We start from the raw sequence: 20,962 nt of genomic DNA on the forward strand, positions 1-20,962 counted from the left end.
TTTCACAGATGTTCAATAACTACAGGCTATTATTCACACTTTTCTAAGTGCCCATAGTTGTCACTTTTATAATTTAAAAGGGTTTAAAGTAAATAAAAAATAATTTTAAAATGTATATACATATATAAGGACTGACCTTGCAAGAATCTTGTCTGCTTCTTTTTTAGGAATATTTATACCTATTAACTTGAAAGCATAGATAATTTCTGAAGCATCAATCACTCCTTTAAAGGAATAAAGAAAATTAGGATCAACTGGAAAGTTTGAAAAGATACAGAGGAAAATAGTATTTGGTGCACTATTGAAACACTCCATAAAACATCAGTATCCCAATTATTTCTTCTAGTTGATAAGATGCAAAACGACTGGAGAGCCCATACGATATTTCTTGCATCAAAAAATAATACCTAACTGAGTAGCACCTAAGTGGACACATAGGTGCTACAGTAATAGGGTATTGGGCAGGTGGGAGGGGGAGGGGGGCGGGTATATACATACATAATGAGTGAGATGTGCACCATCTGGGGGATGGTCATGATGGAGACTCAGACTTTTGGGGGGAGGGGGGGAAATGGGAATTTATTGAAACCTTAAAATCTGTACCCCCATAATATGCCAAAATAAAAAAAAATACATAAAAAAAAATAATAATAATAATACCACCATCCTCCAATGTTGCTCAAACCAATCAATCATTCTTGCCTCTTTCCAGTCCCTCACCCAATCACCAAATGGGATATAGTCTAAACCTAAATATCTCTCAAATATCTCTCAAATCATTTATTCCCAACCCCACAGTCCCATTTTAGCTCTGATGTCAATGCATGCTCCACACAAATCTGATGGTGTTACTCCCACTATTAAAAACTCTTTCATAGCTTCCCACCTCACTATGCTTTAGGATTAAGTCCAGAAACTTCCCCAGGCCTCAAGGCCCTACATAATCTTGCCTACCCATGACTCTCAGGCCTCATCTCTGACGAGACTTCCCCATGCCCTCCACTTGTACCCTATTGGTCTTCCTCTAGTTCCTTAGACATGTCCTTTCTCCTTGGGTAATCACAGCCATAGCCTCCCAGTGAGCTAGTTCTGTCTGGAACTCTCTTCCCCACACTTCATTTAGCTAACATTTACCTCTCAAAATATACCTTAACGACCACTGCCATAAGGAGCTTTTTTCCTGTAAAAACGCTATCAAAATGTTACAAATGTCCCTCAGACTCTTGCTAAAAAGCATATTGTTAGGCAAGGCACAGTGGCTCACACGTGTAATCCTAGCACTCTGGGAGTCCGAGGCACGAGGATTGCTCAAGGTCAGGAGTTCAAAACCAGCCTGAGCAAGAGCGAGACCCTGTCTCTACTAAAAATAAGAAAGAAATTAATTGGCCAACTAAAAATATGTGGAAAAAATTAGCCAGGCATGGTGGCACATGCTTGCAGTCCCAGCTACTTGGGAGGCTGAGACAGAAGGATTGCTTGAGCCCAGGAATCTGAGGTTGCTTTGAGCTAGGCTAACGCCATGGCACTCTAGCCTGGGCAACAGAATGAGACTCTGTCTAAAAATAAAAATAAATAAATAAATAAAAAGCATATTGTTCAAAGGTACAGCCTTTTTTGTTGGTGGTTTTTATTTCTGAAAGATAGTACATAAATAAAAACTACATCATTTAAAAATATGCCTTAGAAGAAATAATAGCAAAAAAAAATGACAGAATTAAATACATGAGATTTTGATAACTCTTAAGGAAAGCCAAATATCTAATAATAAATCTTTACTAAAACAGACTTTACTCTTTATAGATATACAAGTTTGCTAACTATGTAAAAACAAACCATCATTATTTTTGTCCAAACTCTTAAAAGTCATCTTCATTGTTTTCTCATTATCTCTAAGGTACTGTATAAATGTGCCAAGGGTCAGCAGTTTACGTTTGCCATTAGTAACAGGTTGTTCAATTACCTACAAGAAAGAAAAAATGATATTAAAGACAGCTTCAGGCAACATAGATTACAAATTGCAGCATTTAAACAGTTGTACATTTATCTCATGTAAATTAGCTATTCTGCCATAAATTATTGGTACCATAATTTTAGAGTAAAATTTCTAACATGAAAAGCATAGAATATTTGAGTATTAAAAATTTAAAGAACTTTAGAGACTAACTAGTCTGTTCTTCCACTCAAGAGTCATTCATTTATTCATTCACTCAGTAAATGTGTAAAGCACTAATCTAAACACTTGGGAAAAAGAACTGAATCAGTTATAGTCCTCGTCCTCAAGAACCTGTCAGTAAAATATTTATCACATATTGCAACACTCCATAAAACATCAATATCCCAATTATTTCTTCTATTTGCCAAGATATAAAGAGACTGGAGAGGCTCAGGCAAGTTATTTTTTTTTTTATTTCGGTATATTATGGGGGTACAGATTTCAAGGTTTCAATAAATGCCCATTTCCCCCCTCCCCCCAAAAGTCTGAGTCTCCAGCATGAACATCCCCCAGATGGTGCACATCTCACTCATTATGTATGTATATACCCCCCCCTTCCCCCTCCCCCCTGCCCAATAACCTATTACTGTAGTACCTATGTGTCCACTTAGGTGCTACTGAGTTAATACCAGTTTTCTGGAGAATATATCTGGTGCTTGTTTCTCCATTCTTGGGATACTTCACTTACTAGTATGGGTTCCAGCTCTAACCAGGAAAATATAAGATGTGCTATATCACCATTGTTTCTTACAGCTGAATAGTACTCCATCGTATACATATACCACATTTTATTAATCCATTCTTGGATTGATGGGCACTTGGGCTGTTTCCACAGCCTTGCAATTATGAATTGTGCTGATATAAACATTCGAGTTCAGGTGTCTTTTTTGTAGAGTGTCATTGGATCATTTGGGTAGATGCCCAGCAATGGGATTGCTGCATCAAATGGTAGATCCACTTGTATCGCTTTAAGGTATCTCCATATTGCTTTCCACAGAGGTTGAACTAGTTTGCAGTCCCACCAGCAGTGGAGGAGTGTTCCTCTCTCTCCGCAACCACGCCAGCATTTATTGTTTGGAGATTTTTTGATAAAGGCCATTCTCACTGGAGTTAAGTGATATCTCATTGTGGTTTTGATTTGCATTTCCCTGATGATTAGAGATGTTGAGCATTTTTTCATATGTTTGTTGGCCATTCTTCTGTCTTCTTTAGAAAAGTTTCTGTTCAAGTCTTTTGCCCACGTTTTAATGGGGTTATTTGATTTTTTCTTGCTGATTTTAGTGAGTTCTAAGTATATTCTAGTTATCAGTCCCTTATCGGATGCATAGGATGCAAAAATTTTCTCCCATTCTGTAGGTTGTCTGTTTACTTTCATGACTGTTTCTTTGGCTGTGCAGAAGCTTTGTAGTTTGATCATGTCCCATTTATTTATTTTTGTTGCTGCTGTGATTGCCTTTGGGGACTTCTTCATAAACTCTTTGCCCAGGCCGATGTCTAGGAGAGTGTTTCCAACTTTTTCCTCTAGAGTTCTAATAGTTTCATACCTTAGGTTTAAGTCTGTTATCCAGCGTGAGTTGGTTTTTGTGAGAGGTGAAATGTGTGGGTCCTGTTTTAGCCTTCTACAGGTGGCTATCCAGTTTTCCCAGCACCATTTATTGAAAAGGGATTCTTTTCCCCAGCATATGTTTTTGTCTGCTTTGTCAAAGATTAGATGGCTATATGAGGATGGTTTTATATCAGGATTTTCACATCTGTTCCACTGGTCAATATTCCTATTTTTGTGCCAATACCAGATTGATTTAATTACTACAGCTTTGTAGTATAGTTTGATATCTGGCATATTAATACCTCCCATTTTGTTTTTGTTGTCTAGAATTGGTCTTGATATTCGGGGTCTTCTTTGGTTCCATACGAAGCGTAAAATTATTTTTTCTATATCTGTGAAGAATGCTGATGGGATTTTAATAGGTATTGCATTGAATCTGTAGATCAGTTTGGGTAGTATAGACATTTTGATGATATTGAGTCTGCCGATCCACGAGCATGGTATGGATTTCCATCTGTTTACATCCTCTGCTATTTCCTTCCTCAGTGTTTCATAGTTCTCCCTGTAGAGGTCTTTTACCTCCTTGGTTAAGTATATTCCTAGGTACTGTAATTTGTTTGTTGCTATTGTGAAGGGAATTGAGTCTTTGATTTGGTTCTCAATTAGATTGTTGTTGGCGTATACGAATGCCTCTGATTTCTGTGTATTGATTTAGTATCCTGAGACTTTACTAAATTCACTGATCAGTTCCAGGAGTTTCTTGGTTGAATCTTTGGGGTTTTCTAGATACAATATCATATCATCAGCAAACAGTGAAAGTTTGATCTCTTCTGCCCCTATATGGATACCTTTATTTCCATTTTCCTGTCTGATTGCTGTAGCCAAGACTTCCAGCACTATGTTGAATAGAAGTGGAGATAGTGAACAGCCTTGTCTGGTTCCAGTTCTAAGCGTGGGAATGCTTTGAATTTTTCCCCATTCAGTATGATGTTGGCTATGGGTCTGTCATATATGGCTTGTATCATTTTTAGGTATGTCCCTTCTATGCCTGTTTTCTTAAGTGTTCGTATCATGAAAGGGTGTTGAATTTTGTCAAAAGCTTTTTCTGCATCTATTGAAAGAATCATGTGGTCTTTGTTTTTGCTTCTGTTTATGTGGTGAATTGCATTTATAGATTTACGTATGTTGAACCATCCCTGCATCCCTGGGATGAAGCCCACTTGGTCGTGGTGGATTATTTTTTTGATAAGTGTCTGGATTCGGTTAGCTAAGATTTTGTTGAGAATTTTTGCATCTATATTCATTAGGGATATTGGTCTGTAGTTTTCTTTTTTTGTTGCATCCTTTCCTGGTTTTGGTATCAGAGTAATATTCACTTCATAAAAGCTGTCGGGGAGGTTTCCGTTCTTCTCGATGTTGTGGAATAGTTTCTGCAAGATAGGTACTAGTTCTTCTTTGTAAGTATGGTAAAATTCAGGTGTGAAGCCATCTGGACCGGGACTTTTCTTTTTAGGGAGATTTTTAATTGCTGTTTCTATTTCAGCTGTTGAGATTGGTCTGTTCAGGGAATCTATTTCTTCCTGGTTGAGCCTAGGGAGGCTGTGTGTTTCTAGAAATTTGTCCATTTCCTCCACATTTTCTAGTTTGTGTGCATAAAGATTTTTGTAGTATTCATAAATTGTATCTTGTATCTCTTTGGGATCAGTTGTGATATCTCCTTTTTTATTCCTGATGGAGCTTATTAGAGATTTCTCTTTTCTGCTTTTCGTTAGCTTAGCCAATGGTGTGTCAATTTTGTTTATTTTCTCAAAGAACCAACTTTTTGTTTTACTAATCTCCTGAATAGCTTCCCTGTTTTCAATTTCATTTAGTTCTGATTTGATCTTGTTGATTTCACTTCTTCTGCTGGGTTTGGGGTTGGTCTGTTCTTCTTTTTCCAGATCTTTGAGTCATTTCATTAGATTGTCTATTGTGATCATTTTGTCTTTTGGTTATAGGCATTTATGGAGATAAACTTTGCTCTCAGAACTGCTTTAGCTGTGTCCCAAGGAGTTGATAACTTGTCTCTCCATTGTCGTTTTCTTCATAGAATTTTTTTATTTCCGTCTTGATTTCTTCATTTATGAAGTAATCATTTAGTAGGAGGTTGTTTAATTTCCACGTTTTTGTGTAGAAATGTGAGTTTCTGTTAGGGTTGATTTCTACTTTTATTCCACTGTGATCTGAGAAGGTACATGGTATGATTTCTATATTTTTAAATTTCTTGAGATTTACTTTGTGTCCTAGGATATGGTCAATCTTAGAGAATGTCCCGTGTGCTGATGAGAAGAACGTATATTCAGTAGATTTTGGGTAGAATGTTCTGTAAATGTCAGTCAGACCCAATTGTTCTAGAGTTTTGTTTAAGTCCATTATTTCTTTATTAATTTTCTGTTTGGAGGATCTGTCTCGTGCCGTCAGTGGGGTGTTGAAATCTCCAGTGATTATGGAGTTGCTATTAATCCATTTGCTTAGCTCCAGTAAGGTTTGCTTTATGAATCTGGGTGCACCGAAGTTGGGTGCATATATATTTAAAATTGTTATCTCTTCTTGTTGGACTGTACCCTTCACCATTATATAAAGACCCTCTTTGTCTTTCACTACTTTTGTTGGTTTAAAAACTAAACCGTCTGAAATTAGAACTGCCACACCAGCCTTCTTTTGGCTTCTATTTGCTTGGAATATTGATCTCCACCCTTTTATTTTTAGTCTATATGCATCCTTGCAGGTTAGATGTATTTCCTGAAGATAGCATATACTTGGCCTGTATTTTCTTATCCATTCAGCCAGCCTATGTCTCTTGAGTGGAGAGTTTAAGCCATTCACATTTATTGAGAGAACTGATAGGTAAGGTAGATTACTAATCATTCTGTTGGGTTGGATGTTGTTGCTATGATTTGTCTTGACCCATTGTAATGTCTGGCCTTTAATATCTTTGGGTTTTAGTTGTTTTTATATTCGTGGGTTATTATTATGATGTTCCATGCATAAAATCTGTTTTAAGTACTTCTTGTAGGGCTGGTCTTGTCTTGGTGAATTCTCTGAGACTTTGCTTGTCTGAGAATGTTTTTATTTCTCCTTCATATACGAAGCTTAGTTTTACAGGGAATAAGATTCTAGGTTGGGCATTATTTTGTTTCAAAAGAGTGAGAATGGGACCCCAGTCTCTCCTTGCTTGTAAAGTCTCATTAGAGAAGTCTGATGTTATTCGAATTGGCTTTCCCTTGTATGTTACTTGCTTCTTTCGTCTTACAGCTCTTAGAAGGGCCTCTTTAGTTGATACTTTGGTCAGTCTGATGATTGCATGTCGTGGCGTCTTCCTGTTTGCGTTGAATCTCCCAGGGGTCCTCTGAGCTTCTTGAACTTGTATATCAAGATTTTAGCAAGGCCTGGGAAATTTTCCTCTATTATATCTTCAAACAGCTTGTCCAACCCTTGAGTGTTGTCTTCTTCCCCTTCTTGTAACCCTATGACCCTCACATTAGGTTTCTTCACATAATCCCACAGCTCTTGTAGGCTTTGTTCTTTTCTCTTGTTTCTCTGCTCTATTTCTGTGACTGATTTATTTAATTGGAGGGTGTTATCTTCAAGCTCTGAGATTCTTTCTTCTGTTTGATCTACCCTGTTCTTGAGACTTTCCACTGTATTTTGTAATTCCTTGAATTGATTCTTCATTTCCAGGTATTCGGTTACACTTTTCTTCATTGTGTCTATTTCTTTTCCCATATCCTGGAGGCTTTTTGTGGTTTCTTTGTGTTGGTTATTGAGTTGTTGTTGCAGCTCGGTGAGTGTTCTTATGATCCACATATGAAATTCCTCTTCTGTCATATTGGTTGCCTGATTTTGGTTGGTGTCTGTTTCTAGGGGGCTGGTGCTCCTCTTTGGGGGTGTGTTTTCTGCTTGGTTCTTCATATTTCCTGAGTTCTTTCGCTGATTTCTTCCCATGTCGATCAGTTGTTGTTTCTTTCCTTAAGTTATTGTTTGGGTATTCACACACCTTGTTTAGTTTCTGTTTGTTAGGTGGTGTCTGTGGGTGAAATTGGACCACTCCCTGTATATTGAGTCAGTGGGTGCCATGGAAAGGCTGTGCAAGATGCCGTCCCTGTCAGTAGGTGGCGTTTGCTTGGAGGAACAGGCTATGCTTTTGATTTTGTGTTAGCCTGCCCTCAGGCCATTAGCAGGGGTCAAAGTTCTGTTCTCCACTTCCAGGGAAAGCTTTCAGGGCGGGGCTGGAATGATCCTGCTCAGCCAGAAAGTCTGGGTGTGAGGGTGGGGCTGTCTGAGACCCGCAGTCTAGAGCAGGCCTCGCTTCTTTCCACCCTCCCCAAGTCCGCAGCTACTCCTGGGCCTCTGCCAGTAGGCCAGACCACAAGCCACCAGGCCTCCCGGGACTGTGATGTCGGCGGGGGCGGTTCCCTGCACAGGAACGCCACCTGGGTGGGCGCACGGCCTCCTCCTGGGAGGAGGGTTGCCCTCTAGGACGCCGATCTGCCCCTGGAGGCACACACACCTCAGTAGGCTGTTCACGTATAACCCTTCTGTGCCCCGGGCAATGCTAGCCCTCGGTGCAGAGGATCTGGTCTGCAGGTCCGACCTCTGGGTCCCAGAGTTCAAACTGTATCCCCACCAGGGAGAGGATTTCCGATCCCAATTCACCCACAGGGAGCCCAAGCTGGGTCTATGTCTCTCAGCCTCTGAGTCGGCACCGTTCTCCTGGGAACACCGTGCCAGCAGCACCTGGGATGGCGGGTGGGTAGGGAGCTCACAGTCTGAGTTCCCCTGAGTCAGCTGTAGGGTCCCAAACAGGAAGGTCCCGTTCCCTGGAGGTGCCTCTGACTGGTGGCTGTGTTGTCTCTCTGGGCAGCCGCGGGTAGGGTCGGCGGAGGGGAGGAGGAGGCAATATGGCACCTGCCTCGCGGCTTGGGTCTGTGCACACGGAGGTGCCCGGAGGAAGTTGGGAACCTGGTGCCATGTCTGCTACAGGCTCACCGCTGGCTGGTGGCGGCGGTCTCTGGGCTGGTGTCCGCAGGTCTCTCCACCCACTGGGGAGCCCACCAGCAGTCCCAAATGCAGGGGAGGGGAAACAGCAAATCCACCTACCCTTGCCGCTGGTCTCCGGGCTGCTCTGGTGGTCTCAGCCTCCAGTTCTCCTCCGCAGTCTCCTCCCGTGGAGTCTCCCAGGGTCTCAGGTACCCCTCCTTCCGGCCCTTGTCCTCTGTATGCTCGTCTTCTTGCTTCTTTCCTCTAATTTCTGTTAGAATCTGTCTTTTTTGCAGAGACACTCTGTGTGGCAGTGTTATTCGTCCGCCATCTTGACTCCACCCCTCTCAGGCAAGTTATTTAACATCACTATTCAACAATTTCCTCAGGTGCTAATCACAAGATGGCGGACGAGAAACACCACCGGACAGAATGCCTCTGCAAAAAAGATAGATTCTAGCAGAAATTAGAAAAAAGCAGCAAGAAGACAAGCATACAACAGACGAGGGCCGGAAGGAGGGATACCTGAGACCACGAGAGACTCCACAGGAGGAGGTTGCAGAGGAGAACTGGAAGCTGAGACCGCCGGAGCAGCCCGGAGACCAGAGGGAAGGGGAGGTGAATCAGTCACCTTTCCCCTCCCCTGCATCTGGGAATGCTGGTGGGCTCCCCAGCGGGTGGAGAGACCTGCAGACACCAGCCCAGAGATGGCAACCGCCAGTGAACGGTAAGCCTGTAGCAGATGTGGCACCAGTCTCCCAAATACCTCGGGGCACCTCTGTTTGCACAGACCCGAGCCGCGCAGCAGGCGCCATTTTACCTCCTTCTCCCCTCCGCCCACCCTACCCACGGCTGCCCAGAGAGACAATACAGCCACCAGCCAGAGGCACCTCCAGGGAATGGGACCTTCCCTTTTGGGACCCTACAGCTGACTAAGGGGAACTCAGACTGTGAGCTCCCTACCCGCTAGCCCTCCCAGGTGCTGCTAGCACAGTGATCCCAGGAGAACGGGGCAGACCCTGAAGCTGAGAGACATAGCCCCAGCTTGGGCTCCCCGTGGGCGAATTGGGACTGGCACTCCTCTCCCTGGTGGGGATATAGTTTGAACTCTGGGGCCCAGAGGTCAGACCTGCAGACCAGATCCCCTGCACCGAGGGCTAGCATTGCCCGGGGCACAGAAGGGTTATATGTGAACAGCCTACTGAGTTGTGTGTGCCTTCAGGGGCAGAACAGCGTCCTTGAGAGCAACCCTCCTCCCAAAGGGAGGCCGTGCACCCAGCCCAGGTGGCGTTCCTGTGCAGGGAACCTCCCCGCCGTCATCACAGTCCGGGGAGGCCTGGTGGCGTGTGGTCTGGCCTGCTGGCAGAGGCCCAGGAGTAGCTGCAGAGTTGGGGAGGGTGGAAAGAAGCGAGGCCCTCTCCAGACTGTGGGTGTCAGACAGCCCCACCCTCACACGCAGACTTTCTGGCTGAGCGGGACCATTCCAGCCCCTCCCTGACAGCTTTTCCTGGAAGCAGAGAACAGAACTTTGACCACTGCTAAAGGCATTGGTGGTGCCTGAGGGCAGGCTTACCCAACCCAGATCCGCCCAGACTCTCTCCTAGACCAGCTCTCACTGAGGGGGAGAAAAGGACACACCTGGAAGTCCAAGGGTCCCACCGACCACCTGAGGCACTAGAGTACCCCTCTACAGGACCAAGAGCTGATAACAGGACACAAAAATAACGGCATAGCCTGATCCTCCAAGCAAGTGCCACCTACTGACAGGGAGGACATCCTGCACAGCCTTTTCACATCACCTACTGACTCATTTCATTATACAGGGAGTGGTCGAATCTCACCCACAGACACCACCTAACAGATCAGAAACTAAAGGAAGGTGTGTGACTACCCAAACAAAAACCTAAAGAAAAGAAACAACTGATCGACATAGGAAGAAATCAGCGAAGGAACTCAGGAAATATGAAGAACCAATCAGAAAACACAACCCCAAAGAGGAGCACCAGCCCCCTAGAAACGGACACCAACCAAAATCAGGCAACCAAAATGACAGAAGAGGAATTTCGTATGTGGATCATAAGAACACTCACCGACCTGCAAAATAACTCAATAACCAACACAAAGAAACCACAAAAAGCCTCCAGGACCTAGAACAAAAGTTCACTAAAGAAGTAGACACAATGAAGAAAAATTTAACCGAACTCCTGGAAATGAAGAATCAATTCAGGGAACTACAAAATACAGTGGAAAGTCTCAAAAACAGGGTAGATCAAACAGAAGAAAGAATCTCAGAGATTTAAGATAACACCCTCCAACTAAATAAAACCATCACAGAGATAGAGCAGAGAATCAAGAGAAAAGAACAAAGCCTACAAGAGATGTGGGATTATGTGAAGAAACCTAATATGAGGGTCATAGGGTTACCAGAAGGGGTAGAAGACAACACTCAAGGGTTGGACAAGCTATTGGAAGATATAATAGAGGAAAATTTCCCAGGCCTTGCTCAAAATCTTGATATACAAGTTCAAGAAGCTCAGAGGACCCCTGGGAGATTCAAAGCAAACAGGAAGACGTCACGACATGCAGTCATCAGACTGACCAAAATATCAACTAAAGAGGCCCTTCTAAGAGCTGTAAGACGAAAGAAGCAAGTAACATACAAGGGAAAGCCAATTCGAATAACATCAGACTTCTCTAATGAGACTTTACAAGCAAGGAGAGACTGGGGCCCCATTCTCACTCTTCTGAAACAAAACAATGCCCAGCCTAGAATCTTATTCCCTGCAAAACTAAGCTTCATATATGAAGGAGAAATAAAAACATTCCCAGACAAGCAAAGTCTCAGAGAATTCACCAAGACAAGACCAGCCCTACAAGAAGTACTCAAAACAGTGTTACGCATGCAACACCATAATAAAAACTCACGAATATAAAAACTGCCAAAACCCAAAGATTAAAGGCCAGATAATACAATAGCTCAAGAGAGAAATCAAAGCAACAACATCCAACCCAACAGAATGAACAATAATCTACCTTACCTATCAGTTCTCTCAATAAATGTGAATGGCTTAAACTCTCCACTCAAAAGACATAGGCTGGCTGAATGAATAAGAAAATACAGGCCAAGTATATGATGTCTTCAGAAAACACATCTAACCTGCAAGGATGCATATAGACTAAAAGTAAAAGGTGGAGATCAGTATTCCAGGCAAGTGGAAGCCAAAAGAAGGCTGGCGTGGCAGTTCTAATTTCAGACGATTTAGTTTTTAAACCAAACAAAAGTAGTGAAAGACAAAGAGGGTCATTATATAATGGTGAGGGGCACATTTCAACAAGAAGAGATAACAATTTTAAATATATATGCACCCAACTTTGGTACACCCAGTTTCAAAAAGCAAACCTTACTAGATCTAAGCAAATGGATTAATAGCAACTCCATAATCACTGGAGATTTCAACACCCCACTGACGGCACGAGACAGATCCTCCAAACAGAAAATTAATAAAGAAATAATGGACTTAAACAAAACTCTAGAACAATTGGGTCTGACTGACATTTACAGGACATTCTACCCAAAATCCACTGAATATACATTCTTCTCATCAGCTCACGGGACATTCTCTAAGATTGACCATATCCTAGGGCACAAAGTAAATCTCAAGAAATTTAAAAAAATAGAAATCATGCGATGTACCTTCTCAGATCACAGGAGAATAAAAGTAGAAATCAACCCTAATAGAAACTCACATTTCTACACAAAAACGTGGAAATTAAACAACCTCCTACTAAATGATTACTTCATAAATGAAGAAATCAACATGGAAATAAAAAAATTCTATGAAGAAAATGACAATGGAGAGACAAGTTATCAACTCCTCTGGGACACAGCTAAAGCACTTCTGAGAGCAAAGTTTATCTCCATAAATGCCTATAACCAAAAGACAAAATGATCACAAATAGACAATCTAATGAAACGACTCAAAGATCTGGAACAAGAACAGACCAACCCCAAACCCAGCAGAAGAAGTGAAATCAACAACATCAAATCAGAACTAAACGAAATTGAAAACAGGGAAGCTATTCAGGAGATTAATAAAACAAAAAGTTGGTTCTTTGAAAAACTAAACAAATTTGACACGCCATTGGTTAAGCTAACGAAAAGCAGAAAAGAGAAATCTCTAATAAGCTCCATCAGGAATAAAAAAGGAGATATCACAACTGATCCCAAAAATATACAAGATATAATTTATGAATACTACAAAAATCTTTATGCACACAAACTAGAAAATGTGGAGGAAATGGACAAATTTCTAGAAACACACAGCCTCCCTAGGCTCAACCAGGAAGAAATAGATTCCCTGAACAGACCAATCTCAACAGCTGAAATAGAAACAGCAATTAAAAATCTCCCTAAAAAGAAAAGTCCCGGTCCAGATGGCTTCACACCTGAATTTTACCATACTTACAAAGAAGAACTAGTACCTATCTTGCAGAAACTATTCCACAACATCGAGAAGAACGGATCTCCCCGACACCTTTTATGAAGCGAATATTACTCTGATACCAAAACCAGGAAAGGATGCAACAAAAAAAGAAAACTACAGACCAATATCCCTAATGAATATAGATGCAAAAATTCTCAACAAAATCTTAGCTAACAGAATCCAGACACTTATCAAAAAAATAATCCACCACGACCAAGTGGGCTTCATCCCAGGGATGCAGGGATGGTTCAACATACGTAAATCTATAAATGCAATTCACCACATAAACAGAAGCAAAAACAAAGACCACATGATTCTTTCAATAGATGCAGGAAAAGCTTTTGACAAAATTCAACACCCTTTCATGATACGAACACTTAAGAAAACAGGCATAGAAGGGACATACCTAAAAATGATACAAGCCATATATGACAGACCTATAGCCAACATCATACTGAATGGGGAAAAATTCAAAGCATTCCCACGCTTAGAACTGGAACCAGACAAGGCTGTTCACTATCTCCACTTCTATTCAACATAGTGCTGGAAGTCTTGGCTACAGCAATCAGAAAGGAAAATGGATTTAAAGGTATCCAAATAGGGGCAGAAGAGATCAAACTTTCACTATTTGCTGAAGATATGATATTATATCTAGAAAACCCCAAAGATTCAACAAGAAACTCCTGGAACTGACAACTGAATTTAGTAAAGTCTCAGGATACTAAATCAATACATGGAAATCAGAGGCATTCATACACGCCAACAACAATCTAATCGAGAACCAAATCAAAGACTCAATTCCCTTCACAATAGCAACAAACAAATTACAGTACCTAGGAATATACTTAACCAAGGAGGTAAAAGACCTCTACAGGGAGAACTATGAAACACTGAGGAAGGAAATAGCAGAGGATGTAAACAGATGGAAATCCATACCATGCTCATGGATCGGTAGACTCAACATCATTAAAATGTCTATACTACCCAAACTGATCTACAGATTCAATGCAATACCTATTAAAATCCCATCAGCATTCTTCACAGATATAGAAAAAAATAATTTTACGCTTCGTATGGAACCAAAGAAGACCCCGAATATCAAGACCAATTCTAGGCAACAAAAACAAAATGGGAGGCATTAATATGCCAGATATCAAACTATACTACAAAGCTGTAGTAATTAAATCAATCTGGTATTGGCACAAAAATAGAAATATTGACCAGTGGAACAGATCTTAGAATCCTGATATAAAACCATCCTCATATACTCATCTAATCTTTGACAAAGCAGACAAAAACATACACTGGGGAAAAGAATCCCTTTTCAATAAATGGTGCTGGGAAAACTGGATAGCCACCTGTAGAAGGCTAAAACAGGACCCACACCTTTCACCTCTCACAAAAATCAACTCACGCTGGATAACAGACTTAAACCTAAGGTATGAAACTATTAGAATTCTAGAGGAAAATGTTGGAAACACTCTCCTAGACATCGGCCTAAGCAAAGAGTTTATGAAGAAGTCCCCAAAGGCAATCACAGTAGCAACAAACATAAATAAATGGGACATGATCAAACTACAAAGCTTCTGCACAGCCAAAGAAACAGTCATGAAAGTAAATAGACATTCTAAGGAATGGAGAAAATTTTTGCATCTAACGCACCCGATAAGGGGCTGATAACTAGAATATACTTAGAACTCATGAAAATCAGCAAGAAAAAATTAAATAACCCTATTAAAAAGTGGCCAAAGGACTTGAACAGAAACTTTTCTAAAGAAGACAGAAGAATGGCCAACAAACATATGAAAAAATGCTCAACATCTCTAATCATCAGGGAAATGCAAATCAAAACCACAATGAGATATCACTTAACCCCAGTGAAAATGGCCTTTATCAAAAAGTCTCCAAACAATAAATGCTGGCATGGATGCGGAGAGAGAGGAACACTCCTCCACTGCTGGTGGGACTGCAAACTAGTTCAACCTCTGTGGAAAGCAATATGGAGATACCTTAAAGTGATACAAGTGAATCTACCATTCGATCCAGCAATCCCATTGCTGGGCATCTACCCAAAAGACCCAATGACACTCTACAAAAAAGACACCTGCACTCGAATGTTTATAGCAGCACAACTCATAATTGCAAGGCTGTGGAAGCCCAAGCGCCCATCAATCCAAGAATGGATTAATAAAATGTGGTATATGTATACCATGGAGTACTATTCAGCTCTAAGAAACAACGGTGGTATAGCACATTTTATATTTTATATCCTGGTTAGAGCTGGAACCCATACTACTAAGTGAAGTATACCAAGAATGGAAAAACAAGCACCACATATACTCACCAGCAAACTGGTATTAACTGAGCAGCACCTAAGTGGACACATAGGTACTACAGTAATAGGGTATTGGGCACGTGGGAGGGGGGAGGAGGGACGGGTAAATACATACATAATGAGTGAGATGTGCACCATCTGGGGGATGGTCATGCTTGAGACTCAGACTTTTGGGGGGAGGGGGAAATGGGCATTTATTGAAACCTTAAAATCTGTACCCCCATAATATGCCGAAATTAAAAAAAAAGAAAAAAAAAAGTCCTCATCTGTGAAATGCGGAAAAGAATAGATTTTGTATAATAATGCAGACAGACATGTACACACATATGTAAGCAAGTAAGTGTAATAATGTGCTAAAGCCACTACAATAGAAACTATTCAAGGTTTAGTGGAGAACGGAGATGTAAGTGGTAAGCTCTGAAGAAGGGATAAAGATGAGGGAAATCTTCATAAAAGAGATGACAAGTTAAATATTAAAAAACAAATAGCGGATCTGGAGCTCATTCTACTAAGTGAAGTATCCCAAGAATGGAAAAACAAGCATCACATGTACTCACCATCAAATTGGTCTTATCTGATCAACACTTAAGTGCACATATGGTAGTAACATTCATCGGCTGTTGGGCAGGTGGTACGGGGGAGGAGGGGATGGGTATATTCACACCTAATAGGTGCAGTGTGCACTGCCTGGGGGATGGGTATGCTTGTAGCTCTGAGTTGGGCGGGGTAAAGGCAAGATATGTAACCTAAACATTTGTACCCCTGTAATATTCCGAAATTTAAAAAATGGTCAGCAAAGGGATGGGTGGGTGAAGAATATGGCAGAAACCATGAGCTTTCTACCAAAATTTCTTCTCATCTTCTTTGGGCACATGGCTAGATTACATTTCTCAGTCTTCCTTGCAGTTAAGCATGGTTGTGTGAACAAGATCTCTCCAATATGAGTGAAAGTAACATGTACCACTTCTGGGTGTGGCCAATAAATCTTCCTACACATATTACTTCATGCTCATTCCACTTTGACTAGCTGAATGAAGATGATGAGACCCTTGAGGATGGCAAACCCTCGGAAGGAGCCTGGATCCTCAAACAAATGCATGGTGGAGAACTGCCCAGCAAACTCAACACCCACGAAGAAATCATGTATCCTTGTAGACAAGGCTGAGGGTCTTGGACTTTTCCCACTGACATTGTCAAACCCCTGAATAATTTTAAGCAAGAGCATTTAAGAATCAGTTGTACCTTTCCCAAGTGTTATATGGTGGCAGTGGGGAGGAAATAAATGGCAAAAAGTAAAGATAGGAAGACAGTTTATAAGACTGTAGCACTAACTTACGTGAGAGAGATGGCAGGGGCCTGGGTTTACCAAGAGCAATGTGGGATCAGGAAAAAGCAAGTTGGTTGTGAAACATATTAAGGAATTACACAGCACCCTGTGATTAACTGGATGTGAGATAAGGAAAAAGGAAAAGTCTAGAATGACTGGGTAGTGGAGCGCTTTACCAAAACTGTGAACACAGAGGGAAGTGGACAGACTCAGAAGCTGGGGACAGCTATTCATTTGTGAGTCACCCACACTAAGATGATAGCTGGAGCCTTGAAGAGTAAGAGAAGTCAAGGCAGAAAGTGTAGATCTAGCTCTGCCTTGATTGCAAAGGGAGGGCAGAGGTAGGACAATTATCTAGATGGGGGACTAGGGTCAAGGAAGGATTGTTATTATTAAGAGGAAGAACTCGGAAATACAGGATAAAAGAAGGGAAGGTGCTTGCCTAAGATTTCCATACTTTTGCTGGAAAAAAAAAGAAAGAAAGAAAGAAAAAATTTATAATAAAAAAAAAAGGGAAGGTGTACTTTCTCTGTTTTCAAGGAAATGAAAGGACATGAGATTTAAAATGTAAGTAGAATAATGAACCTTGAAAAGGAGGAAAAACACCTCATTCCCTGAGACTAAAGGAAAGAAAACGATTGTGGGAGTAAATAAAGGTAAGATCATAGTCATGCCGTATTTGTTGTGGCTTACTAATGGTTTTAAGCTCAATAAACAATTTAAAGCATTTTTCATTATTTACTTGCCCACTAATCATTCATAACAATCCTATGAGGTAAGCACTATTAACATCCACACTTTACAGTTGAGGAAACTTTATGAGAGGGCCAGAAATCCAAAGATGTTCATGCCAGTTCACCTCAGTGCATTCTGTGAAGTAAATGGCATATTCATCGACATGAGGAAGAGCAAGGGACACTGGGGGCTTGTGACTGAGACAAGTCAGGGTTTATCAGCCTCAACACTATTGGCATTTGGGACCAGATAATTCTTTGTTGTCCCATGCATTGTGCATGTTTAGCAGCATCCCTGGCCTTTACTCACTAGATGCTAGTATCACACACACACACACACACACACACACACACACACACACACACACACACACACCTGCTGTCATGACCATCAAAAAGGCCAAAAATGGCAAATGTCCCTGAAGGGCAAAATCATCCCTCCCTGGTTGGGAACCACTGGGATACATGCACAGGCTGACTCTGCACAGTCTGATGAAGCAGCGGACCCAGCTCTTCGCTGAAAAGAGAAAGGAATTAAGAAGATTCTGGGGATGTATCCAAAAAGAAAGCATAGTATCGCCAGTTTGTTTTCTGATTCTGTATAATGCAGAGCGAGTGCAGCAAAAACCCTTGGCATATAGAATCCAGTGAAATCAATGCACATTGTTTGTAACTGACTGGCATCTGTGGTTGGGCGGGCCTAACAGCATAAACCATCAATTTCCATAATAAAAATGTGATATAGCATTATCCATGGTATGTAGTTATCTCCCCATTTCTCTGGCACAAACTTTATAAATCCTAGGAATTACAGACTTAACACTAAATGGTGCTGTGAGAAATGTATGTTTTTTTCTGGACTCAGAGATCTTTGCCTTCACATCCATCATTTAATTCAAGCCTGTCAGAAAAAAATTATTAAGTATTATTTATTTTCTCTTAGTGAATTAAATTCAGTCTCTTCATAAGAAAAAGATTTCTGCAATAACTGATGTCCCCTTTTCAAATGCACATAGACCCACACCAACACTCCCATGCTGCTACCATGCTGCTACCAGACCTTATGGTCTCTCAGAGAAGCTTACAGTAAAACAAAGACTGAAACAAAGATTGACTTTATTTACCAGCAGGTCAAATGAACAGCTGTGGAAATGTGGATCCTCTGAAAATACAGCAGTAATTATTTATATTGTCATTTGTTAAGCTTAGTGACAATCCTATACCATAATGTATAGTGTAGCATTATAGTCCAGTACCGCTATTTCTATAGTATTAGGTTAAACTTAAAATATGTGGCTGTAATTAATGTATCAGTATCACAGCATCGCCCCCTGGCTGCATCAGACGAACTGCACGTGCACACACAGGAAAGCCCCAAAACGCGTGCTGGAGCTCGGAGTGAGCCCTCGCCCTGAGGATGGAGCTTTCTGGAGCAAGCTCTTGCGCCGACAGGCCGAGTCCCCAAGCTGTGGGATGCCGGTGGAGAGAGCTCCGGATGAGCCCTCACCGGCCACCAAGGGGGACCCTCAGAGTTCCCAAGAGATAACCGAATTTGGACGCAGGCTGGGCAACCGGTCCACAGTGGGGGTGTAGGGGGTTGTTAACGGGGGTTGTTGATGTAACCCGGGCTTTCGCAGGTTTCGAAGGGTGGGCCCCACTTAGGCAAGACGGTAAGGTTGCGCTGTGTTTTCACCACAGCAGCTCGCTAATAGAAAACCAACGTGCGGGAAGTATTTCGCAAGCGCGGTCTTCCGAGAGAAGCAGCCCGCACCCGCAGAACGCCTGAGCCCAGACGGGAGCTGCGGGAGGGCCGCGGGGGTCGTCTCCACCCCACCCGGCCTCAAGCCGCGCACCCCCCTGCGCCCGGGCGCCACCGCGGCCCACCTTGTCCTGACCCAGAGGGATGCCCATGCTTTCCAGTCCTTTCTGCAGCTCCTTGATGTCCACCATCCCGCGCCCGTGGCGGTTCAGCTTCCGGAAGAGCTCGTCAAAGTGGCGGTCGGAGTCATACTCCTGGCCCGCCAAGGTGGGCAGCAGGAAGCCCCAAGCCCGGCGCAGCATGGTCACAGAGCGCCAGGCGGCCCGAAAAAGTGGGAAAGCCCCAGGCGCAGGCCGAGCCGCAGCAGCAAGTACCCGGCGCGCCGGAGCCTCCGCCGCCGCTTAGCAACCGCCCTGCCGACGCGAACGCGCGGGCGCGGGGCTTCCGGCTTCGGAGCCCGCGGACCAGAGAGGGGCCGGGAGGGACCGGACCCGCTGCCTGGGCCCTCGTTCCAATCTGCCTGGGACCCCGTTTTGTTTTGTTTTTCCAGTTAAGGTTCCACTGGACATTGTCAAGCAGCATAGTCTTAATTCAAACTCTAAACTGGCTGAGGGTTACGAATTTTTAGATTTTTTTTTTCAGCTGTGCTCAGAGTAAGGTTGATGTCAATAAGACTCTGTGTGGTGTTCCTGAGCCAGTTCTCTCTTCCTCTTAGAAGGTTGTTGAAATCCAAAACCCCCTTAGTAGCCAAAGGAGAAAATAGTAGGACTTCTTTCTATATTTATAAAAGGTGAACAATAAGCATGAATCAACTATATATATATACATATATATGTTGACTACATATGTAGGTAAATACACAAATTGAGGGTAGATAAACAAAGAAACTTGGAGCCCATTGCTCTTGTGTAATGGGAGTGATCTCTGGTCAGTGGGCTAAATGTAAGATTTGGTGAGAAATGCGGAGTCTGTAATCAGCATCAGCCAAAGAGAGCCACCAAAAGCACTGCTCAAGTCAAAGAACAGACTAGCCACAAATGGAGACCAGCAAGGAACACAAGGACCAGATGATACCAACCAGCATACTCTGAAGATCTGCACAGGCCATTTGCTACAATGCCGCGGAAGTCACAAGTAAGTCACATCGCTCTTTCAAACACCCTGATGCTCTCTTAGGGAGAGAATTAGTGAGCAAACACTTTTTATCACAGAGGAAGTAATCCTTTTTGAGCTAATTCAGTTACCAATCTAAGCTTTAAAACAAATTAGATATTTGAATACTTTTTTTTTCTTTTTTTTTTCCATTATCCAACAGGTGGGGCCCAGGAAAAAAAACAGTTTAAGCAAATACAGTACATTTTCTGCACATATCTGAATTTTAGTATGCACTGAGATTTAAAAGCCCTCGTCCTATTATTATTATTCTGGGCCCCTGGGAACTGATTTTACTGAATATTTCCTTAGGATCTCTACGGATATTGCGACAAGAAGACTGAAGGTGAAAAGCCAACACTTAAAGATGGCAGAGCAGAAGAATAGGAAGTTCTTGATAGCATCCCCAGTGAACCAATTCTAGAACCAGTTTCCCCCAGGCTTCTTTGGACAGGAGACAAATTTAACCTGTTATCTAAGCCACTGTTTATTGGTTATTTTGTCACTTACAGCTAAAAATATCATAATTAAAAAATCATAATTCATAGAATAATAATAAACTTAGGTGAGTGTAATTTTCCTCTATTACACTCATCTCAGTTTATAAGTATTC

General features: G+C 42.1%; 1 protein-coding gene across 1 annotated transcript in view; it reads right to left on the reverse strand.

Annotated features, from left to right (window-relative positions):
- LOC105864017 (mitochondrial adenyl nucleotide antiporter SLC25A24-like) overlaps positions 1 to 19,628 on the reverse strand; it is a 62,824-nt gene extending 43,196 nt beyond the window's left edge. The window contains exons 1-3 of the mRNA XM_012751632.3: positions 19,323 to 19,628; positions 1,834 to 1,960; positions 137 to 224 (exon numbers count right to left, since the gene is read on the reverse strand). Coding sequence (XP_012607086.1) covers positions 137 to 224; positions 1,834 to 1,960; positions 19,323 to 19,499 — 392 coding nt within the window. The 5' untranslated portion in view covers positions 19,500 to 19,628. The remainder of the gene's footprint in view (positions 1 to 136; positions 225 to 1,833; positions 1,961 to 19,322) is intronic.
- Between the last annotated feature and the right edge of the window lie 1,334 nt (positions 19,629 to 20,962).

This window comes from Microcebus murinus, chromosome 2 (genome assembly GCF_040939455.1).
Source record: "Microcebus murinus isolate Inina chromosome 2, M.murinus_Inina_mat1.0, whole genome shotgun sequence".
Classification (NCBI taxonomy): Eukaryota; Metazoa; Chordata; class Mammalia; order Primates; family Cheirogaleidae; genus Microcebus; species Microcebus murinus.